Source organism: Parasteatoda tepidariorum, chromosome 7 (genome assembly GCF_043381705.1).
Source record: "Parasteatoda tepidariorum isolate YZ-2023 chromosome 7, CAS_Ptep_4.0, whole genome shotgun sequence".
NCBI lineage: Eukaryota > Metazoa > Arthropoda > Arachnida > Araneae > Theridiidae > Parasteatoda > Parasteatoda tepidariorum.
The window spans coordinates 75,561,967-75,587,341 of NC_092210.1; the positions used below are offsets into that span (position 1 = coordinate 75,561,967).

Here is a 25,375-nt window from a genome sequence, read left to right on the forward strand (position 1 = left end):
CACTTTATTACACTAAACAATTCAGAAACTTCTACATAATGAAGCGTGCTTTTTTAATAATGAATGATTTTATTCATTTTTGTTTCAACAAAAGGAGTTAGCAACTAAAAATATATAACGCATGCATAGAGAACTGACATTTATTTAATTATTTTTATATTTCGTAACAACATAATGTTAACGGTAAACATAATGCAATAATAACTATAATGATTTATAAGCTCTATTACAGTAAAAGAAAAATTTGAAAAAACTTTACATATTTATTTTAATCCCATTCTAATGTATCCTAATTTCCAATTTAATAACAGTTGTTTAAAATTCGACTGATAGCGGATTTAATCAAAACGATTTATTTATTTCCATTTAATAAATGTTAAAATGCGAAGCAAAAACCATCAAAAGATTGATAACGTACGTTAAAACTTCGACTGTATTAAAATTGCGTATTCTTTACACAGATGATTATAGTAACCATTTATGGTTCTAATCTTGCAGAAAGTACAATATATATTTTAAGTCATTTTCCATTTAAGTAACGCTAACAACTGAAAAAAAACTAGTTATGCATTAAAAAAAACTATAAGGGGGACCGGAAAGTAATGTCGTTTCGGCACATTAAATATTCGTTAGTCTTAAAAACCAATTCATTTTTTTCCGATCCTATTTGATTCGTTTTCGATCCGGCAGTGAAAGATTGTTGCTAATGAGGGTGATCATTATTGATTAAAAATAAAATCTTGATCACGAATATCAAATGCAAAGAAACGACATTACTTTCCGGTCCACCTAATATAATTTATCTAAAAGTTTAAAAGTAAAATTTGAATGACTTTTTATTCATTGTTAGAGACTAATAGAAACAATAAAATCATGCAAAATTACGAATATTAAAATTTGCACCCCAAAATTATAACTGAACCATTTTGTGAAAGAAAAAAAAATTTTAGTTGCAAAATAATTTCTTTACAGTAATTTATAATTATAATCAGTCTAAATACTTAAATGTGATAATAAGGCATTCAAATTAACTTCACATGTTCCTTCAAATTATCAACCCAAATGGGAATATAATGTGTCGACGAATCTCTCTATGATTAAAATGTCGAGTGCTGTTGAAATCATTTCAAATAAACACGCTATTTAGATTCCTAATTTGATCAAGATAAATATTCGATGATTGTTCTAGTCCATTCCGACAATATCTATATCAATATTTGAGCTGCAGGGCAGTAATTATGAAGCCATTACATTACAGGGATATGAAATTAAATTGAAATGTTCAATTACGTTCCATTCAGTTGAATTGTTTAATATGATCCTTTGCTTAATAATGACAATTCTACGTGTGAGTGCTGTTACGCAGTTTTTAACATTTGAGATGAAAACGTGTACCTGTTAACTGGCAAAATTTAAGTTCAAAATTTATATCCATAATTATATACACACGAAATTTAATAAATTTCTATCAAAATATAAAGTTTGAGACAGTGAATTTAATTAGCGAAGTTATAAATAATGCTTGCATGTGTCTTTCTCATAACTCCAGAACCGTTTGTGCTAGAATTCCAAAATTTGGACAATGGCACTGTGGGCCAGAGAACCATGATCTTTGTCCAAAAGTCAAAAATTAAATTTCAACTAAAATATGTTTAGGCAGTTTCAATATAGCCCAAATTAAGTATTCATAATCATTCCAAACATTATAATTTACTTTTTGGACCGACAAGAGTACAATGTAGTAAAAAATATGTTAAATTTTTTTTAAATGTAATTTTTTAATTCATATTTCAGAAATATATATAAGAATTTCAGCGTTCTGTTACATTTTTATCAGAGTAATTAGTCTGAAATTATAGTACAATTTTTCAATTTGTTGGATGAGTTACAATGACAAATGACATTTTACAATGTTTGAATCACTTTCGAAATTTATCTCCAAAAAGTTCCACGAGGTAATTAACTTAACTTTTTTTTGTTGTCTTCTTTGATGTTTCTTTTTTCGAAAAAACCTGCCCCATTTTGACCACAGCGCAAAGGTGGACTAAATATATCAAAAAACAAAAAATATGTTTTTTTTTCATGTTTTCGCGTTATTTTCTAATTAATTCGCGTTATTTTGTAATATTACTTTGGTAATATAATTTGCTTTTCATTTTTAATGTAAAATTACGAAAAGTATTATATTTTCATTGCTATATTTAATTATTTAAACGTACTATATATTTTGTTTAATTTCTGCTCCCCATATTTCAGCCGCCATTTTGTTTTTCTTGGTATTTTTTGTGTATTTCAAAATTTCAAGTACGAATTCAATTTACCTGCTCATAAAAATCCCCAAATTTTAAAACAAATTTGATCAAAATACTAATTTTGGCCACGAAACCTTGGATGCTGGCCCACTGTGAGTGGATGCAAAGGACAATTTCTGCTCCCGCGCTTAAAAATCTAAAAATCTTTCATAAATTTCTTTCAGTACATTCTGGGGGAAGGGGCGAGTGAAAAACGAATTTTTCTCATCAGTTTATAACATTACAAATTGTTACAAACTAAACGATGTTTTTTCTCCAATTACTTAAAAGATTAAATTGCATTTCTATTTAATCAAAAAAAAAGGAGTTGCACTGGGAAAGTATAACATATTCTTCATTAACTAATTATTCTTTATTCGTCATATTATCCAAAAAAATTTGGAGGGCATGATAGCAACTCTCCGATTTTGAACTTTGAAATCCATCTGAAACCGCGTGTTTGCTTTGTTTAAAGTTGCATTTCTGAAAACTATTTCCATAAACATAGATGATGCAATTAACAGTAATTTTTAGTGAGAAATTTAAAAAATGAACTTAAGAGCAAATTCGCCTTGAAAATTTATTGGTTACGGTTGATTGTGATTATAATGCAATTATTGACATAATTTTCGTGCCGAATGGTACAGGATGTAGTTTAAATTTTATTTTAATGAGAACGTCTAAAAACATGTCTTGCTTAATCTAATAACGCAAAATCCCCAGAAAAAAGCAACAAGCAATAATAAAAAAATAGATCTATTTTAAGTGCTAATTAATACCGATTGATTGATTATTTGCATACTTTATGCTGAAGATGGAACAGGTGCTCAGCTAGTTTCTTATAATTTGTCAACAAAATACTTTTTGAAAATTTTTTGCCGGAGGTATTTTAATATATTTTCTTTGTATTTTATACTATTTGTATTTTATATTATTCATTTTTATATGAGTATCTCTCAGAGTTAAAAAAGTTTTGACACTGTTCTTAGAGTTAAATAGTTTTAGATTTCCTAAATGGGAAGCTATTTTGGAGAAACATAGCATTATGTGAAGTTTAAAAAAAGAAAATTATCAAATACTGTGTAATATTATTCATTTTTATATGAACATTCGAGTTAAAAAGTTCTGACACTGCCGTGCTTAGAGTTAAATAGTTAATCTGAATGGGTAGCCATTTTGGAGAAACATTTCTCCAAAGTTTTCTACAAAGAGTTTGCTTGGATAATTGTAATAAAGTCTACATGTTAAATTGTTCTAATGTCTCTGGAGCTAAGTTTTGAGTTTAGTTTAAAGTCTCGTTGTTGCTGAAAGAAGAGAGACATAAACAATCAACTTCAGAGGAAATAATTATACTTTACATTATCGATCACTTTTTGAGGTGAATATTGATTTATAATATTAACAATACTAACATGACTGAAGAAATTTATTAAAATTCAAACGTCGGACTAATCGATGGATTTATTATATAATTAAATAAAAAAATTTTGCATTAACACTTTTTTCGAATAGATTAAAAAGGAGAAAATAAATTTTCATTTTTGCCTCGTCTTAAACGAAAACCATTATGTATACAGATTTTATAAAACGTGGGGTGTAAAAGAAGTTCATTGAGAAAGCATTCCAGTCCTCTTTGTTTTAGATGCAGCAAAAATTTAAATTTTTAATCCACATTGGAGATTAAGATTTAGATTAAGATTTGATAAAGATTTTTGTACAAAAGTAATTTAGTGGATGTTCCCTCAATTCAGCATTGAAAAATTCTTCGATATGATTATCGCGTTGTTGACTGTAATCGATCATTTCTAAAATCAGATGCTCGAGACAAAATGAATTGAACTGCGAATTAATGAAATTGTTAAAATGAATTACTTTTTCATAAAATGACTGAANCCAATTTCATTCTTAAACGACCTGCACGCAAAGTCGAGCACTTTACGGTAGCACAGTTTAACGAGGACCAATACCTCACACCCTCGGCCCCTACACAGACTGATCCAAGTGGTCACCCACCCGCACACTGACCGCAGCCAGTGATGCTTGATTTCGGTGATCTGCTGGGAGGGAACCGTGTCTTAACGATCAGTCCACTGCGGGACTAGATTAAGAAGGAGAAAATAAATTTACATTTTTGCCTCGTCTTAAACGAAAACCATTAGGTATACAAATTTTATAAAACGTGGGATGTAAAAGAAGTTCATTGTGAAAGCATTCCAGCCCTCCTTGTTTTAGATGAGGCAAAAATTTAAATTTTTAATCCACTCGAAAAACGTGATTTTTAAAACTTTTTTCATGCATTTTCGGCAATTTAGTTTGGCATCGGTTTATTTGAGTCGAAATTTCGATTGACGATAAATTTATTTAGTGATGAATTCTGCTTCGATTGAAACTTGCTCTGGCATTCGGAATGAAGTTCCAGTTGTGATCTGAAAGAAAACCCAGGTAGTACACCAAAATAGTACACTACAAAATAGTACACTACAAAATTTTTTAACGTATCTTAATAACAAAATTGGTGGTAACTAATTCACACCGTAGATAACTGTTGGTTCTTGGTGCTTCATTACACCAGAAGAATGTTCATTTACACCATTTGTTGTTAAGTAGCTGCCACCATACTCAAAAGAGTCAGTAAAGTTATTTTTAAGATACAATATAACGTAATAATAAGTAATTTGGAATACATATGTACAGTGCTCAAAACAAAAAAGAAAAAAAAAAAAGAAAAAGAAAAGAGAAACAACTTGAATACCTTTTGATCTAATGATCGGATCTTCACGTTCGGGGACTCAATCTTAATGCTTGGAGGGGTTTCTTTCTCTGAATAAATGTGCCTTTTTTCGGCGGATTCGGATTTGTGACTCCCAAAATATAGGGGGGGGGGGGTAGCCGCAATGAACCCCATATTTTGGTCAGGACAGCTATTCAAAGTTGGGACGTCATAATGTTGAATTTATTTTTTGTGTATTTTTTCATATCTCGAGAACTTTTTAGCGAATCGATTTTTTCGTAAATACAATTATAAAATTCGTTTATCCAAAGATAATTCCATGAAAAAAATAAATTTTAGTTATTATTTGTTATTTTTTAATTATTTTATTTATTTTTTATTATTTATTGCAAAAAAATTTTCGATAGTAAGATACACAATTTTTTTTACACAATTTTGAAATAAGTAAATTTACGTGGCAAAACGCAAAATTTGAACGAAATTGATTGAATAGTTCCTGAGAAATCCAATTTTGAAAAAATTGCATATTTAAAATTTGATTTCTCAGGAATTATTCAACAAATTTCGGTCAAAATTTGTATTTTCCAAGTAAAATTACCTTAGAATTCAAAATTGTTTCGTTTATTATTAAATAAAATAATAAATATTAACAAAAATTTATCTTTTGCTTGGAATTATCTTTAGATAAACGAATTTTACAATTGTACGCAAAACCTTTTCAAAATTAGCATTAAGGGTTCAAACTTTGGGCCGCTCTCCAGACCTGATTGGGGTTACTCCCTGAATTTTGAGGGTTAGAAATCCGAATCCGCCGAAAAAAAAGTATGTTTATTCAGAGAAAACACGTTTTTGTTTCTGACTTCGTAACTTAAAATCGTAACTCGAATTGTGATCCGAATCGCATAATTTGTATCACTAATCTGAAATCAATGGATTCGAATAGTGATCCGAATCACATGATTTCAATCACTTGATTCAAATAGTGATCCCAAACGCATGATTTGAATCAGTGATCTAAATCACTTGATTCGAATCAATAATCCAAATCGTATGATTCGATTTACTAATCTGAATCACTTGATTCGAATAGGAAACCGAATCGCATGAATTGAATCAATGATTCGAATCACTTCATAGAATCAGTACTCAGAATCTCGTGATTTAAATCACTTGATTCGAATTGTGATCCGAGTCACATAATTAGTATCACTGATCTGAAATCACTTGATTCGAATAGTAATATGAATCACTTCATAAGAATCAGTGTTTTGAATAACATGATTTAAATCAGTGATTTGAATCATTTGATTCGAATAGTGATTCGAATCGTATGATTTGAATCACTGGTCTGAACTTAATTGATTCGAATATTTATCCGAATCACTTTATTCTTAACAATATTCCGAATCATATGATTTGAATAAATTGATTTGAATCATTGATCCAAAATTATTCGATTCACTGATCCGAATCATTTGATTCGTATCACTGATCTGAATCCTTTGATTTGAATCACTAATCAAAATCACATGATTCGAATCAGTGATCTGAGTCACTCGATTCGAATTCGACGGCACTAATTAATTAGAATATATTTGAGGTCACCCCTCTAGAACCATTAAGATTGAGTTCTAGAACATTAAGCTCCAATCATTAGATTAAAAGTTATTCAGGGTGGTTTTTTTGGGGGGGGGCACAGTACCACTAACTCTTAAAATAAAATTAGTTTGTAAATGAAGCATACGTGTACAATAAAATTGAGGAGTAGAAAAATTATACGTTATAAAATCATTTAAAACAGTTCACACAGATTTAAAAATTAGAAAAATATTATCCTCATTACATAACTAAAAACATACATATTTTAACCATGAACTTTTGATTCTATAGATGTGTAGCAGCGTATAAGAAAACATCAAACTCACGCCAACTCGTACTGGATTTTAAACAATTTATTGGAGATTAAGATTTGATAAAGATTTTTGTACAAAAGTAATTTAGTGGATGTTCCCTCAATTCAGCATTGAAAAATTCTTCGATATGATTATTGCGTTGTTGATTGTAATCGATCATTTCTAAAATCAGGTGCTCGAGACAAAATGAATTGAACTGCGAATTAATAAAATTGTTAAAATGAATTACTTTTTAATAAAATGACTGAATTACCAAGAAGTTTGAAGTAGTGAATACGGTGGGTAAGACTGTATGCCTGAACCATGTATATAATTAGTGGACGGTTTGACTTTTAAATTTTGTAATTTTTACAAGCTTTAGTTATTTACATTAAAAAAAGTTTTAGGATGAAATGCGCAAATATTTCGAATCATCATATCAATAATTTATGATCTTTATTTATATTTGTTGATAATGGGAACATACACAAAAATGTCAAATATCAGAACACAGAAATTTAAATATCAGCACAAGTATTTTTTACTTGGGATATCAGTACCGCTTTGTACCCTGCACTCCAACTGAATGGAAATTGATAGCAATTATGTTTGGTGATAAATATTTCTTAGCAATAAATTTTATTTGTATTAAAAATTCTACTTCAACGCTCATATAAATAAACAGTCACGAAAGTGATTTATTAAAACGTGGCAATTCTTAAAAAAATTTGAATATTTTTTTTACCGGAGATAGAACATAGACTAAGATCAAGGCAAAAAATTCTGTACCTGCAATGTACAGTGATGGGCCCAGTTGATATTTGACTGTTATGATGCTGTTGGACATGTTCTATGGCAACAATGAGAGAGGATAAGTTTTCTGGTACTCCAGAACCACAGGACGACCAGTTGATGAGCTGGAACTGACTCATTAAATGCTTCTGCTCGTCCTCTACGTCAGTTACAATGAATTGTCTAAGAATGTAGTGAGATGTTTGGCTTGAGCTTTTCAGTTTCACCCGAACTGTCTCGTAAATCTCTTCGTGGCACTCGTCTGGCCAATACTGCGGACACTTGTTCTGGAAGAAAATAATTGCAATTTTAGTAGCGTATTTCGAAGATCTTTCACTGAGAAAATAAAGAAATCTGTGCATTTTACACTAGAAACAAAGCTTTAATTTTAAATTACACATACCATCTTGCAGTAAAGAATGGAATGAGCAAATAACTTAAGTATTTAAAAAGCTATTAAACTTTTTTTGAAGTTATACTTCTTATGCGACTTCCATCAAGGTTGCATTAAACGTTTAACGCTACATTTTTATTGGCCGGGAAATCACGTGGTGGTATCCAGTTTTCCCTCATTCATTTCCATATTGTTTTGGTTCTCACTAGCATAAAAATAATAAAAGTATTGTTTTTCTATAAATATTTTTTTAGTTTGTTTTGATACACATATAATTTAATAGGGTAGTATTTTTTATTTTCAAATTTAGTGGATAACAATTGTAAAAAATGAGTGAAAACAATCCCACGGACAATTCGACGGATTTAAGGTTATGTCAAGGTACGTTTCTTGTGAATATCAATTGATTGTTTCTCTTCTGAAATTACATTATGACGCATTCACATACATTATTAATACAAATACATTTTCCAGGGCGAGACGATGAGGCAACCACAAGCACTGGTTCAAGAGGTCCACGAGGGAAAAATGCACAATATTACCGTGATTACAGAGCACGGAAGCGAGCGGAGCAGGAGAAAGAGTCGTTGAATAGAACTAGTGATCCTTCTACTACTGCTGATTCTTCTACAATTAACGTCGCAGGTTGCGAAGTTTAACTTCTTCCACGCACTATTTTTTCCCCTCTTTTTTATTTTTAAAATCGCCAATTTGGTGAGATTTTTCCATCCCGATGAAAAACATCAACATCTAAGAGTAATTCTCAATTTTGGCAAAATTTTATGACGCCAGATAATGCAGAGTTGGAGTAGCTTTTTAAATGTAAAAAAAATTAGATAACAAATGCTTTTTAATTTCCATCACATTGAAGTTTTGCGCCATGTTCAGAACTAAAATAAAAGTCGCTGGCTAAAGGTAAGTCAAACTTCTAAAAGTCACGAATAATTGTTGCAAACTCACAACAGTTATAAAAATAGCACATTGTTCGCAAAACAGCGTTATTTCTTGTGACGACAGCGAAAATCGGTTTTAAGCTACGTTCCTGCTGCATAAGTCCGTTAAAAAGGCTTACTCACCAAGTCTGGTCCCACCTCTGAGAGCATGACGAGAGTGGTGATGTGTTGCTCCTTCACCATTCTCCAAAAGTCACAGATGGTCTGCGGCAGAGGATCTTGGGTGATGATGAATGAAAGAGAACGGTAGTAACCCTAAGGAATAAAAAAAAGAAACACTTGGTGATAAGATTATGTTAAAAAAATATCAAATAATGAAATGTTAATAGTGGACGTATTTTGATGACGTAAATCTTCTTCCAGCATATAATGTCACTGTGGGGAGAATATTTTTATTTGTTGCTTGTGTATGAATAAGGTATTTCTTGCAGCAATAGAACGAGGCACTATTTTAATTTAATAATGTTATTTTACTTGCGGTTTTTAAGATAACCCTTTTTTTAAAATTAAAGGTAAAAGCTTTTTACTCGGTTTAAACTTGCTCTATATTCCCTTACCTGATATTTTTTGTAATGTATAAAAACCACAGCCACCGAAAAGATCTTTAAAACTAATAAAAAAACATATCCGAAATAATTGAAAAAAGACTGAATATAATGATAGGGAAAAAAAAATGTGAACATGAAATGACTAACTCGGAGTGGCTAAATGCTTCTAAATGAAAGTTGTTGTTAGAAAATAAATGTTTTTTTTCTTCTATTTCCGAATTTTGAAATTTAAAAAAGCAGGCATGCTTTACTTAACTTTCTCCATGTACAAAAGAAATTCCATGATCCACTCCAATAGAGAGGAATCTTGGAACTGGAGGGCTAATTGAAAAAAAAATATAATATCGTCAGTTCTATATCTTCCTTTTCCTTTACAGATTTCTCTTTTGCTCAGAAAGTTCTTACGTTATGAAATCGTCTTTCCTTTAAGTACTTGAATGAACTTTCAGCTTAACTAGATCAACACTGTCCAACTTCGCACATGCGCAGTTTCGAACAAATTAAACAAAAGAAAAGTAACGTAAAAAATCTCATCAAAAATAATTTTTCTCTCTTATAATTGATGTGTTTACCTATTGAAAATAAAACTTTCTAACAAAAGTCAATTCAGAACAACTTAGGAGACATTGCATTTTTGCAATTAGATTTTTATACAGCAAAAAAATAAATTCTTTGTTTAAACTTAATTTTATACAAAATTATCTTTAGGAAATGTGAATAGATTTTAAATGTGTTGTCAGTTTTAAAAGTTGAATTAAAATATTTTTCTTAATCTTGTTCTTTTTAAATTTTTTTTCTCACAACTGATTCAGAAAGAAATGCTATTCTTTCATAACAACATACATTTTTATGTTATAAATGTGTCCTTTGGAAAACAGTTCTGCACAATTAGAGTTTTTAAGAAAAAATCTATTCGCATTTTCTATCTCAAGCCTCATTAAGCACAATTAAGGAGTGAGGAAAAAATTAAATTGCTAAAGAGAAATAAAATGTGGTAGTCTTTCCATTTGGTTGCACACAAAAGCTAGTTCTGGTTTTGACACTAAAGAGAGCAAACAAATTTAAAGCGAAGCTTTAACCTCAAATAAAAATAAAGAAGCAACGAAGACTTTGTATTCGACAAAAAATATTTATTGTTTGACTTTAAAAACAATCTATTTTCTTTTTTTTTTCTCTAAATTTTCAAGTGACGAGTTTTGAGATTAAAAATAATTTTCACGACATTTATTTCATTTTTAATGAGTGTAATAAAATATTTATAGTCAAGGAGGAAATAATTTTTGGAACTATTTACATATTTGATTATTTTACTAATTAAATTTTTTGTAGTAAAAAATGATAAAAGTTGTTGAGCTGGTTTTAATGTACATACGTTTGCATTTAAGAGTAATATCTAATGAGATTGTTTAAAATAATCTGTTATATCATTATCTTCAAAGAATGAGTTATTCTATAAAATACTCTCAAGTTCGAGAGGAATAAAGAAAGCAACACTCAGTTTTGCGTAAGTTTAAAAACGCATAAAGACATTTAGTAAGGGTAAATATAATATACCGTATATAGAAATTATTATTATTAATATGGTTTTTGGCATCTTTGCAAGTTTCCAGAGGAAACTATAGAGTAAATGTTTTCTTTTCCAGTGTTACGTTCTAAAATACGAATTTTCTCTCGTACTTTGAAGGAAGAAAGACTTATGCAGTCTGCTCCAAATGTGAAGCCCAGTAGGCCTCAGCCGAACATTCCTTGACTGCTTGGGCCTTTCCAAGGAGGACTTATACGTTAGTCCACTTCTTGTCATCGACTTTTTGAGGGTCAACAACCAATTGGATCTTGTCTGTCTTCGTCAGACAATTGGATGATAAGGAACAACAACAACGTTCTAAAATAGCGACAAATTTGCTACAGTTTTAAAATGTAGTTTTTGGTATCCTGACAAATTACTGGAGGAGACAATAGAGGAAATGTAATCTTTTTTATTGTTTGGTCCAGGAATTTGTCATAATCGAGACACTTTTGCTGGAGTATTAAAAATGGTTTTCGGTAATTTACAAAGTTCTGGAGGATATAAGAGAGGGACTGTTTTCTGTTCTATGGTTAGGTTTAAGAACTTGCTATAATCCAGACAACTTTGCTAGGTTTTTAAAAGACGGTTTCAGGCATTCTTACAAGTTTCTGGAGAGTAAATGTTTTATTTTCTATTGTTTTAATCAGAAATTTCTCGTAATGGAGAAAATTTCTATAGAGTTTCAAAGTATAGTTTTTGGCATCCTGCTAAGTTTCTACAGAAAATAATAGAGGAAACGTCTTCTTATTCCGGACGCAGAAAGGGACACAGCTTAAAATGTGAGTCAGTGAAAATGGACACAGCTCGAAATGAACAGTAACGAAAATGGAAACAGCTAAAAATACGCATTAGCGAAAATGGACACAGCTCAAAATGTGTGTTTACGAAAATGGACACGGCTCATAATTGCGTTGTTACGAAATTGGGCACAGATATTTAAGAAAATGGACAACTCCCTTTTTCCATCCTTCTTTTTAATCATTGTTCTATCTTTATATAAATAACTAATGAATATAATGTCATTTCGTAATGTAATTCATTTGCATAAATTACTTTTTACATTTTATGAAATTAGCCTTTTTTAGAAAAGACTTTAAAAGTCAACAGTTTTTATAAGGTTGCTATGCATCTTATAAATTTATAATAGTGATAGTAAATTTACGGTGCTAAAATTCAAATTTTCAAAACGTACTATATCGTTCAGAGAATACGAAGACAATGTCTGAAAAATTACAATTGTATTACCCTTAAAGACAGGGATTTGTCCCGTAATGATTGCATTTAGTTTTTAAATAAGTACTTAAAAGTAAGCACGAAATTCTTTGTTAAGTTGTTAAATTTAGTTTGAACATTGAAAAGGAAAATGTTTTGCTGTTTCCATTTTCTTAAACACGCGTTTAGAACTGTGTTTATTATCCTAATCGCGTATTTCGAGCTCAGTCCATTTTCGTAAACTTGCATTTTGAGCTATGTCTATTTCTAAAAATACGCGTTTTGAGCCGTGTCTATTTTAGTAAACACGCATTTTAAGATGTGTTAATTTCCTTTGGGCTGTGTGTTGAATGTTATCTTTTCTATTGTTTGATTCAGAAACTTGATATAATCTAAATAAGAGTTCTAAAGGACAATTTTTTAGGATGCTTTCAAATTTCTGAAGGAAATAATAGAGCTTTCTATGGCATTGTTTTGGAGTTAGTCAACTTGAATAGGCTTATAAAAAATGATTTTTAGAATACTAATGAATTCATTTATGAAAAAACAGAGAAGATATTGTGCCCTTTATTATTTCGCAGTTGGCGAGTTTTATAAGAGAATAAAATGGTATATTGTAGGCAACGATACTGAAATACAGTTTGTGGGTGCATTTTTTATGTATTTCCATTATATCCTTTATCCTCTTTTTCATGAATAAAAATTTCCTTATTTTGGAATTTTTTTTTCTACTTTTTAAAAATAATTAAAATTATTTAGCTACAATTAAAAAAAAAACTTTTCCTTTGTTTATCTCTTTGACTAATTTTTGAGAGACAAACCCTCTTTTATTTCTTTTCTATTTATTTCTTTTTGTGCAAATTCTTTTCTTAGGTTTATTTCTTTTTGTGCAAAATAGCCCGATGAAATTACTCCCTCCCAGTAATAAAAAATAGTTTTTGAATTTTTATTGAGAACAAACAGTTTTATGTGTATGCTATTATCCCGTGAAGAATTAAGCAAGAAAGCCTACACTCATAAAAGTTGAATTAAGTTAAAAATTACACTATATACATTTTCTCCTCATTGATTACACTCAAATCTCCAACAAATCTCTTTAATCTAAATAATAAAAAGTTAAAGAGAAATTAACCCTGACCTTCATAGGTTTTATGTATTTTTGTAAATGAAAAGTTAAGGAACGATTATCGAAAAAACAATTGAGCAGAAGGGTTTTGTGCTTTTGTCAGAAATGGCATGCGCAATGCAGTGTAAAAATGCGAAATTTTGTAAGTAACACGGAGAAAAAAAAATTCCGACAAAATTACCGTACTGTATAGTAATGACATTTCAGGTAGAAAAAAAAACAAACAAAATTTTGATAAATAAAACCAAAATATACCGTATTTAAAGTATTTATTTGGTACTTTTTCCGTTCATATGGTAATGGTTTACTGGAAATTCTGGTTTTAAAAATTATTACCTTACAGTTTCTTATTACCATACTATTTTCGCATTACCATACATTTAGCAAAATTTACAAAATTGAAAAGTAAATTCAACCTAATAAATGGTTTTTATGCCATAAAATTACAAGGTTTTGCCATATTTCTCAAATTTTATCACATTCTCTAACACTATGTTAATTTTTTAAAAATCATTACCAAAGCACTTCGATAAAAATTACCGAGCTTTTTGGTGTTTCCATAGAGCCTGAAATACGGTGAATTTAATCATATTCTAGTAGTTGTGACTATACTTTTTTTTTTCTCACGGTATAAATTTTTATAAAGACTACGTCGTGAAATAATAAAATTTACGTAAATTTTGTATAAAATCTGTCGTATTAAAATTACTTCAATAAACATGAATTTAACTTTATGGGATATCTAACATATACATTGACTTACCTGAATATGAGAAGCATTGATATAGGACGACTGATCAGCAATGGAAGGCAATAAAATTACTCGATTCATATCATCTGAAATCATAAGATGTGTGAAAATATATTATAACACGAAAAGAAACTATCAAAATAGTAAGGATAGAGTAAAGATTTTTGAATATGATAATTGGCATATAAAACTTTATCTTTTAAGAAGACACCATACGACGGGAGAAACTTTTAGTGGCAAATTCTCCTTCACCTCCTTAACTAATTTTAAATGTGAAGTATGGAAAATGTGAGTTCAGACAAACCTAGGCCATGAAGTTACAAAGGCTGAGAAGGAATTTTTTTAAAAATTCAAATCAAAATATAATACCGTGGCTGGGTGGCGCAGTTGGTTTGTCGTCGGCCATCTGAGCCCAAGTCTGCGGGTTCGATCCCCGGACCAGACACCGGATTTTCGGTATGTAGAAAGTCCTCATCGGCCATGTCGTATGATTATGCGGCATGTAAAAGATCCCTGGAGTGCCTTATTGGCTCTTGGCATTTCCAGAAAAATTAAATTCCTAGTGCACTTTAGCATCCAAATAGAGTCTCGGTGCTGCCATCTAGTGTGGCAGAAACTAGACGTCCAAATTAACATGACCAACGGTATCTCACCCATTGTGGTGGTCCTGAAAGAGTGGATACCGCCTCTGGAGAACGCACTAGGTCTGCTCATCGGCAAGACCGATTGTGCAGCTCATTGGAAATAAAAAAAAGAAGAAATGATCTGAGAATTTTCTGAGATTAAAACTTTATGGCTTACTCTAGGTTTGTCTAAGCGCACTTTTAATTTCTTTTAAATTTTAAACTAGTAATGAGGGGAAAGAGAATTTGAGACAAAAAGTTTCTCCCGTGGTATGGTGTCCTTTTCAGAACATGAAAGTGAAAGTAACTTAACTTAAAATAATTGAAATTATGAAATGATTTTTCAACTGATTTATTCAAATAAAAGTAATATACGCCAGCGGTTTGCAAAAAGTCTTTAGCAGAACCCTAGGGTTTCTTAGAAGGGTTACAAGTTTAAACTTTATATAACCAATTATGATTTCTGAAGCCTGTAATAATCATTAATAATTCAGTAGTTATTTAATTATTTGGCTAATTCGATGAAATGATTTACGCAAAATGCTGGTGAAATAAATAATAAAAGTATTGAATTAATAATGAAAAGGAAATGTACTTATAAAAAGTATTTATTAGTATTTCCAATTGAACTTTTAAATCTAAAATAAAATAAAAACAAATTAAATAATAGGGAAATGTATTTCACTGATAACCATTTTCAACTTAATGACATTTTCTTTCACTTCTATTTTAACGCTTACCGTAATTCAATTTATTTTATTCAATTTCGTCATGCATTTAAAGGAAATTCAGAGCTAGACTAGATGTTGTCAGATGTATGAATTAAATTACCAAATATGAAACTCAATTTAAGGAATGTTTTAAAAAATTAAAATTAGCTTGCTTAACTCTAGTGAAAAATGGTTATAGAATTCGATTTCAAAATATAACTTCTGCATTTATTTATTTATTATTATTTTTTTGAAATTACATTTACCCCCAGGAATTAATATTGTATTGCTTCGTAATCATGGCGATTATATTAGTTTAAATTTTTTGGATTTAAGTATCAAATTTTTACTCTTTCTTTTATTTAAAATACGCTTTTTCTTTTACGTTTTATATTCTTTTCTTGTTTTCTTTGTGTTTTCATCTGATATGTATGCTGTATTTATGAAACATAGAATACAGTAAATAAAATAAGCATTAACTATTCAGCAGTCAAATGCACCCGATACCTTTTTCGTAAGGGAAAGATTTCGTTTTTTTGAAAGTTGTAGTAATTTTTTTAAATTTTTAATAATTTTTCTCTTATTTTATTTAAAATCCTTTCTTTTACATTTTGTATTTGTTCCTTGTATTTTTGCGCATTTTTATCTGTTTTTTTTTGTTNGGTGCTCAGAGGTATTACTATTTCGCAAATTGTCAGATTCAAAATAATCGGTAACAACGAATACAACTTTACGTTGTAGGTGTAAAATTTCAAAGCTAAACTTTTTTGCAATAACTTTCCAAGTAATTTTTTCAATCATCTTTTGGCCCAATTTAAATTTTAAGTTCAAAGTTTCTTTCCGAGATTGACACAGTTCACAAAAGTCTAAACCGTAACCGATCGTAAATTATATTCATTTATGACGCACCATATTCAATTCAATAATTTGGAGGAATGATTGTTGATGTTGTGGTATTTGTCACCGTAGACATGGACAGAGTTTGGTTTTGCATTGACTATGTATTAAAAGTTTTGGTTTTATATTTAAAAAATTCTTTGCGTTCTCATGTTATTAATGTTAGTGTGGGGTCCAGCCAATAGCAACATGGCCTACAACTTTTACTGTTCACCACGTTACTATAACGAAACCCGACACTTTTTTCGTTCAAAGGTATTATTATTGTTAGCTGCTGATGAGTTACAACCTACTATATACACTCCTCAAAAGTGAAATTGCAACGCCAAGAAATATTGCACGTAGCAACACTACGTGCATTATTTCTTGGTGTTGCAATTTCACTTTTGAGGAGTGTATATAGTAGGTTGTAACTCATCAGCAGCTAACAATAATAATACCTTTGAACGAAAAAAGTGTCGGGTTTCGTTATAGTAACGTGGTGAACAGTAAAAGTTGTAGGCCATGTTGCTATTGGCTGGACCCCACACTAACATTAATAACATGAGAACGCAAAGAATTTTTTAAATATAAAACCAAAACTTTTAATACATAGTCAATGCAAAACCAAACTCTGTCCATGTCTACGGTGACAAATACCACAACATCAACAATCATTCCTCCAAATTATTGAATTGAATATGGTGCGTCATAAATGAATATAATTTACGATCGGTTACGGTTTAGACTTTTGTGAACTGTGTCAATCTCGGAAAGAAACTTTGAACTTAAAATTTAAATTGGGCCAAAAGATGATTGAAAAAATTACTTGGAAAGTTATTGCAAAAAAGTTTAGCTTTGAAATTTTACACCTACAACGTAAAGTTGTATTCGTTGTTACCGATTATTTTGAATCTGACAATTTGCGAAATAGTAATACCTCTGAGCACCTTGACACTAATGCAACTGCCATAGTTCTGTAGACTAAGTACCTCAAATTTGAAGTCAATTTCAAGTAAAATTTTTTGCTTTTTTTGTGAACTTGAGCATGGATAGAATTCAGTTTTTCAGTGAATTAAAAGTTATGGTTTTATATTTAAAAATTCTTTGCGTTCTCATGCTATTATTTTTAATGTACGGTCCAGCCAATAGCAACATGGCCTACAGCTTTTGCTGTTTGCCACGTTGCTATAACGAAACCCGTCACCTTTTTCGTTCAAAGGTATTATTGTTGTTAGCTGCTGATGAGTTACAACCCTTTTTATTATTTATATCTTTGCTGTATTTTACAAAATACTATATTATATATATTTTGATGTTTAATAACTCATAAAATAATAAATATAGATTAAAATTAATAACATAGAGGGTCAGATAGACTCAAAAAGTTTCATGATCCTTGTAAATAAATTTCCACGTGTGCCCCCTTCGTCACACGGAGAATATCAAATCTATAGTCAATTTCACGCCAGGTAGCGGCAAGCATGTTGGCATCCACAGAGGCTATTGCGGTTTTCTGAAGCGCATAATGTTCTCCTTCGAAGCATCCTTTCGTGCTTCTGGCATTCTTAATCGCCATAATGTGCGCATATGGGGATATGAAAATCCCCATGAATACCGTGAGACACAAAGGGATTCCCCAAAGGTTAATGCGTGGTGTGGACTAATGCACGACCGAGTCATTGGACCTTTCTTTTTTACAGAAAAGACGGTCTCATCAGTCGTATACTTAGACATGTTGGAAAACTTCGTATTTCCACAACTAGAAGAGCTTCAGCCACATGTCTTTTTGCAACAAGATGGTACACCACCTCATTGGGGTATCATCGCTCGTAGTTCCTTCCTCCATTGAGGTATCATCGCTCGTAAATGGCCATTTTCCAGGAATATGGATTGGGCGAGGAGGTCCAATTCCTTGGCCACCCAGATCACCTGATATAACGCCGCTGATCTTTTTTCTTTGGGGATTTATAAAGGACAATGTTTGCGGGAGGATCGTGTCGAACATTGATGACCTAAAAGTCAGAATTACAACCACAATAGCCTCCGTGGATGCCGACATGCTTGCCGCTACCTGGCGTGAAATTGACTATCGACTTGATATTCTCTGTGCGACGAAGGGGGCACACGTGGAAATTCATTGACAAGGGTCATGAAACTTTTTGAGTCTATCTAGCCATTTATGTTGTTAATTTTAATCTATCTTTATTATTTTATGAGTTATTAAGCATCAAAATGGGTCCGGGACTTTATAAACACCCTGTATATATATATATATATATAAAGTGTGAATAAATTAAGTAAATGAAAGGTAATAACTACCGTTTATACTTCAAAAGCCAATTTTTACAACCAACATTACGATGAACTCGCAACAGGGTTCAATTTTAAACATTACTTAAGTAACTTGCATGAGTTAAGTTCTATTTGCATATAAATTAAAATTTTGTGCCATTAATTATATTCCTACCTAATTTTTTTCATTTTCGACTTGAAGGAAGGAATATCTTTGGATTACGAAAGTCTTTAGATATTATTTTTCTTAGAACGCGAAACTTTTAATGAATTCTGTCTCAAAATGAAATCATTAAAATTTGATACTTTCAGTCAGTTTAAGGGTTGTCTCACTGGGAGTAATTAAAATAGTTTCAAAAACATTTTTTGGATTTTGGATTTTGAATTTTTTTTTAAATCTTTTAATTTGAGGAAAAAGTTCTCTCAAGTATATAATTCCCAGCCACTAATATTTCTTTTAGCGCTCTTTTTTTTAAAAATTTCTCTTTAACAGCATGGGTATTGTATTATTGTAATAAAATTTCAGTTAAGAATTGATTTTGTATTACTTCATAAGTTACTTTGTAACATTTACCATAAATAGGTATGAGTTGATAATTTTCCATATGTTTATATGCTTAAATATAATAAGGCTAATCGAGCCTATTAACGACAGTTCGCAATCATAGTTAATTCTGAGTAACGTCTTGCTAAAGCATATCTAAACAAATAGTTTCATCAATAAATTCATTTTACTATAATTGAAAGATGTAATAAGCTCTTAACCAGAATTTCTCTTTATGCCTTACTCTTCAGGGAAAATAAGGAAGCTTTATGAAACGTTTAACGTTTGAAGTTGAAGCGTTTCAAAGCATATACGCTTCAGATACTTGAAGCGTTTTAATACAGATTTTGGTATGAAAGGTAAGCATTTCAAGTTTGAAGCGTAATATATGAGTTTTATGAATTATTTTCTTCTTTGTAATATAGTGAATATCTAATTAGGGTATGCTGAGTTATAGTTCCATACCAATGTGGTAGGTTAATTAAAAACTAAGTTAATTAAAACATATTTTTTTTAAATAAACATACCCCTCTTTTCGATTGAATTTTATTCTTCACTATCGAAATATAAGCTGTAAAAACTTTTAGCAAATTACACCACCGTGACAACTACTTTACACCATAGTGGCGTAGTTAAACCCCATGCGTGACTCTTGGATCTAACGTTGCACTACAATGTTCTTTTACACTACTAGGTGCAAAGTAGCCGCTACCATTTTTTACTTTATCAAACTAAAATTTATAATTATATGCACATAAGAGTCGGTCAATTATTTTTACCAAACAATATAAAGTAAGAATCATTAATTCAGTACCCACATGTACAGTGCGAAAAAAAAACGGGCCACCCTGAATAACTTTTGATTTAATGATCGAATCTTGACGTTCTAGGGCTCAATCTTAATGGCTCGAAAGGGTGACCTCAAATACGCTAATTAATAAGCGAAGACGATATTTTAAGTTACGAAATCAGACAAACCTTCTCTGAATAAACGCACCTTTTATTTTTGGACGTATTCGGATTTCTGACTCCCAAAGTATAAGGGGTAGCCGCAATTTGGGAAATATGTTCCCAATGGCTCCAAAGGTTTTGACTTCATAATGTTAAATTTACTTTTTGCGCATTTCACTATATATCGAGAATGTTTTGGGAGAATTGCAATATTTTTTACACAATTATAAAATTCGTTTATCCAAAGATAGTTCCAGTCAAGAAATAACATTTAATAAATATTTATTACTTTTTATTATTTTATTTGTTTTTTATTATATCGTGTTTGATACTTAATTTTATTTATTATATCGTGTTTGATACTTAATTTTATTTATTATATCGTATTTGTTTGATACTTACATGGTATGATACATTCATATCTGTTTTTGCATCTATTGATTTCCCATGCACCAACGCAATATGTCTTGGGCTCTTCAAACACATCATTTAATTTCTGCAGTGTAAAGATACATGATTTTAATTTTCTAACAATATTTGAGAATTGTAAAATTAAAAAGTGGACAAAAAGTGCATTAACGATAGCAACGCCACCAATCAGAATTATAGCGGAAAATAATTGTTTTTACGTACGTCAGACTAAATACTACACAGTAAAAAATATGGTTGAAACAGTCAGAATATGATAAATGTATCATCATGTTTCTGGCTCTATGGGGATAATAAAAAGCTGTATAATTTTTACCGAAATGCTTTGGTAATGATTTTAGTAAAATTAAAAATTAAATATGGTTCTATAGTCCTTGATGAAATTTGGTTAATGAGGTAAAATTTAATCATGATACTTTAGAGAGTGGCTTAAAAACGGTTAAATTTACTTTTCATTTTTGTATTTTTTAATAAATGTGTGGTCGCACTTTCGAAAACCAAAATTTTCGATAAATCGTTACCATATGAACGAAAAACTTTCCGAATGAATGGTTTAAATACCGTATACTTTGGTTTTTAATAATAGAATTATGATTTTTTTGTCACTGCCATACAGTTACGGTGATTTTACCACAACTTTTTTTTTTCTTCGTGTAATCTGTTATACTTGTCGTGTACCTCTAGTTGTTTTCTCTACGGCAGAAATTTATTCCTTGGAGATCATGGCGTTTGTTATCCTTTTGTTTTAATAAATCTCATATCGGTGACCATCTTTCATCAAAAAATGTACACGATTTGTTTACGATTACGATTGTTCGTCCAGCATAGTGTGCGCCAGAATATTAATGCTTTTATCACGCCTGCTTTCTGACACTAAAAGTCCTACTGTAGTGCATTTTCTCTTTTGGGTACAGCATTTTACATTTGGGTGCACATCTTTACATTTACTTTGATTATGTAAGGTCCAGGGAATTTAACTTAAACTGGCTAATAAATTACACTGTTAGAAATTTCTCGGAAAAATGGTTAAATACCAATTTATTTATTTGTTATTTGACCATATTCAAACAAAACAGTCAAATAATCGTAAATAAAATGATATGCAAGCTGTTAATATTAAGAGAATCCATTTATTAATTGCCTTCACCTAATACGGTAAAATAACCAGAATTTAATCGCACCAGCTAGGCTCACCTAATGAAGCCACTTAGTTCTTTGCAGTTGGATATATGTCACAGCCCAAAGGGATAGTCTGTCAAACTCATGACCGACAGAACGGGAGTTCATGTCTCATAGTTGTCACCACATTATTTCCTCCATTCCCTTCAACACATGAAGAGTTTCTAGTGTCAATTGAATGGACAGACTTCTGCCGGGTATTTTACCGTAATTTCAGAATGAAAATTCTAACAGTGTATACACAATCTGCGCCGCACTCTTATTTTAATTTTTAACCTTGAAGTTGAGCTATCACCGCTGTGTTTTTGTCACTATCTTGATTGTCCACTTTTCATTTGGGCAACTCTTTTTATAAATCAAAATAGAAAGCAGAATGAATACACAATCTTACCTCGAACTCAACCTCGAGTCCCGTTCTACAGTTATCCCTGACTTTTCCTTTCAGCAATTCGTAATGGTCCCTGAGGTGGTGTAGCTCCAGCTCTGTATCTCCAAACTGCGCATGCTCCATAAGAGCCCGATACACAAACATGTACTCCTCCTGCACACAATGAATAGCATTAATTAATATGTATTACAATTTAAGTATCTTTACATTGCCCTAACACTTTTTCTTAAGTTCTGTATCGTATCGTATAAAATTCCGCAACTTGTTACAAAACAGGAAGAAAATTACTGTTTTATGTAATTGTCTATTAGTTTATCAATAGCAATTCAATAATCTAGTAAAAATGCAACATTTTTTATCAAGGCAAAACTGGCGATATGGTAAAATATTTTGTTACAGTCTTATAATAATATAATAGTTTATAATAAGTTATAACCAACGATTACAACATAACCTATCATAACGAAATATCATACTTTTAATCATAAATATAAGAAATCGTAATTCATATATACAATTGAAATCATACTTACGAGTACAAGTATTATTGAACTACGTTTGTTAAGCAAAAATAACTTACATCTTTATAGTCTGTTTACGCACATTTGTTTTTGCATTCATGGATAAATTTCATCGACACGTTTCAGAAACGTCTATACAGTTAACGAAATCCATGTCCAAAAGACAAATTATCAAATACATTCTCAATTTATCAGTTTTATAAAAATGCGTAGTTAAAGAGCTTATTGTGATTCTTTTCTTTTATTCTAGTAAACTCTGCCTCCTAATCCCTCTGACCCTTAAACAATATCTAAAGAATTCAAGTAGCTGGAAAGTATACTTCCCCTCTGCCTTACATTGCGTTAATATTTATCAGGCTGGGAAAGGCCACAAATAAAGTTGTTTGCAAACACGCAGAAAACCATGATGTAATTCATTACAAATATTTAAAAATATTATACCAATGTAACTAATTAATGAAAAATATTCGAAGTTTTCCTAAATCATACAATTGAAGTCTTAATGTCTACAAACTGTCTCAAATTTTTTACTTTCTACAAACGGGAGTCCCTGTTTTATAAACAAATAACTTCTTATTGCATTGCGGTCGCAACAAAAAATCGTGCAATAAACTATGAAAATCAATCGGTTAAATATAGTTACCAGGTAATTGTTCAGTGATGTGCAACGGATCACAGAACCATAATTTCGACGTTTTATCTTCTGCTAAATTCTATCAAAAAATTTTTTGAGGTGGTTTCAAAGTTCCTGTTTTTTAAATTTTCCTTAATTTGTTTTCTTTTTTTTTCTTTTTTTAAATTTTAATCTTGTACAATCTCCAAAGCTTCTTTTGAACTTAATGTATTTTGATTATAAGAGCAAAAATCACTTAAACATCGATTAGTTTTAATAATGTTAACGATTTTTTCTAGTATGTGCTAACTAGTTCAAAGACTTAAGTATTGATTAGAAATAGTTAAGAGATAAATTAGTTTACGAAATTTTAAAGCAAATTTTTTTTAATGCATTTTTTTGTAACTATTTTTATTTATGGTATATTGTATAGAATATTAATAAAATTGGTTTTTAGTTTAGAATCGTGTTTTTACTAGTAAAATAAAAGATCATTAGTTCAGTAAGCATTCAGAAAGAATAATTTATTTTAAGATGGAAAATATGTGTTTTCGATAAAAGCAGAAAACGTGTAAAACTTGTTTTTCTTTTTATAGGGGAACCAGAAAACACGTAAAGTTTCTTTCATCGTATCATTCCGTATCCAATTCGAAAATTCCATTAGTGTTTGCTCAAGACGCCCGTGAATCGTTAACTCAGGTTTTTCAAATAATATTGGAAGAAACAAAGCCATAAAAAAGGAGCCTTTCTCTCAAATTCGGGTAAAAGTGAAGTAAATATTTGCAAAAAATGAGGAAAACAGGAAAAATGTAAAAATTGAAATGAAAATTGCAAAAAACTAAAAAAAAAAAAAGCATTTAGTGTTATGTCGTATTATGAAACTTTTATGAAAGAATTTGGTGAGGTATTTTAAAAGTTTTTATGATATGCATTTGAAAAGAGAGTTCCCCACAAAAATTGTTTGAGGTTTAACATTTGATTATTTGAACTGTTTGAATAGCTGTTTTAAAACTTCTCATCGTTCTTATGTTTATTAAGTGCATTTGAAATAATTTCTTTTTTCAGAAAATATATTATTGAAACGAGTGGAACTCATTCTTTTTAGTTCTAAGTAAAAATTAGGATTTGCATAAATTGGTATTCATCTGAATTCTGTGATTATGACTACAGCAAATATCGGGAAATACATTTATTGGTATTCATCTAAATTCTGTGATTATAACGATGTTGTTTACAGCAAATATTAGGAAATAAATTTATTGGTATTCATCTGAATTCTGTAATTATAACGATGAGTTTCACGACAAAAATTAGGATTTGCATAAATTGGTATTCATCTGAATTCTGTGATTTTAATAAATAACAGCAATGCATTATGATAAATATCACGATTTTACTTGCAATAATAATGTTTAATTTCATCTGTTTTTTATAATGGATAAGTAATTATTATACCGAATTACAGAATTAGAGTAGTTGATTTAAATTTTTTTTTCTACTAACAATAGCTTAAAAATCTGCTTACTTTTCTCTAAAAAATTATGTTTTTAAATATTTATTTTTCCCGATTGCCTCCTTTAGACAGAAAGAGGATTTCAATTCATTCCTCCCTGTTAACCTACAAAAAATGTCTGGAATTACCTTCTTTATCATGTAACAATTTAAACTTTTCAATAATTTTTGTTTCATTTTATTCATGCATTATACTGAACTACTAGAACTTACTAGAATCAGAACTTACTAGAACTAGAAATTACTAGATTTTAAATTTTAAGGTTATAACTATTTTAATTTTGTTTTTAAAGTTTAAAATTTTTAAAGTTTTAAAATACTTACAACATAAAACTTTACAATTTTTGATTCTTTTTTTCTTATTATCTCGTTGTTATATTGGAAATTAATGATTTTATCTTACTTAGAACTCTTTATAGGAAACGTCGGATGAACGTCGGCATATCGACGTCAAAATCATTATCTGATTTGGCCAAT

At 30.3% G+C, this 25,375-nt stretch overlaps 1 protein-coding gene across 4 annotated transcripts in view; it reads right to left on the minus strand.

Moving 5' to 3' along the window:
• LOC107441786 (tyrosine-protein phosphatase 69D) overlaps positions 1 to 25,375 on the minus strand; it is a 521,936-nt gene that overhangs the window by 3,052 nt on the left and 493,509 nt on the right. For all 4 annotated transcript variants that reach the window (XM_071183655.1, XM_043039328.2, XM_071183654.1 and 1 more), the window contains 5 exons: positions 22,256 to 22,405; positions 20,659 to 20,752; positions 14,270 to 14,343; positions 9,177 to 9,308; positions 7,704 to 7,993 (listed from right to left, as the gene is read on the minus strand). In XM_071183655.1, the coding sequence (XP_071039756.1) occupies positions 7,704 to 7,993; positions 9,177 to 9,308; positions 14,270 to 14,343; positions 20,659 to 20,752; positions 22,256 to 22,405 (740 nt within the window). The remainder of the gene's footprint in view (positions 1 to 7,703; positions 7,994 to 9,176; positions 9,309 to 14,269; positions 14,344 to 20,658; positions 20,753 to 22,255; positions 22,406 to 25,375) is intronic.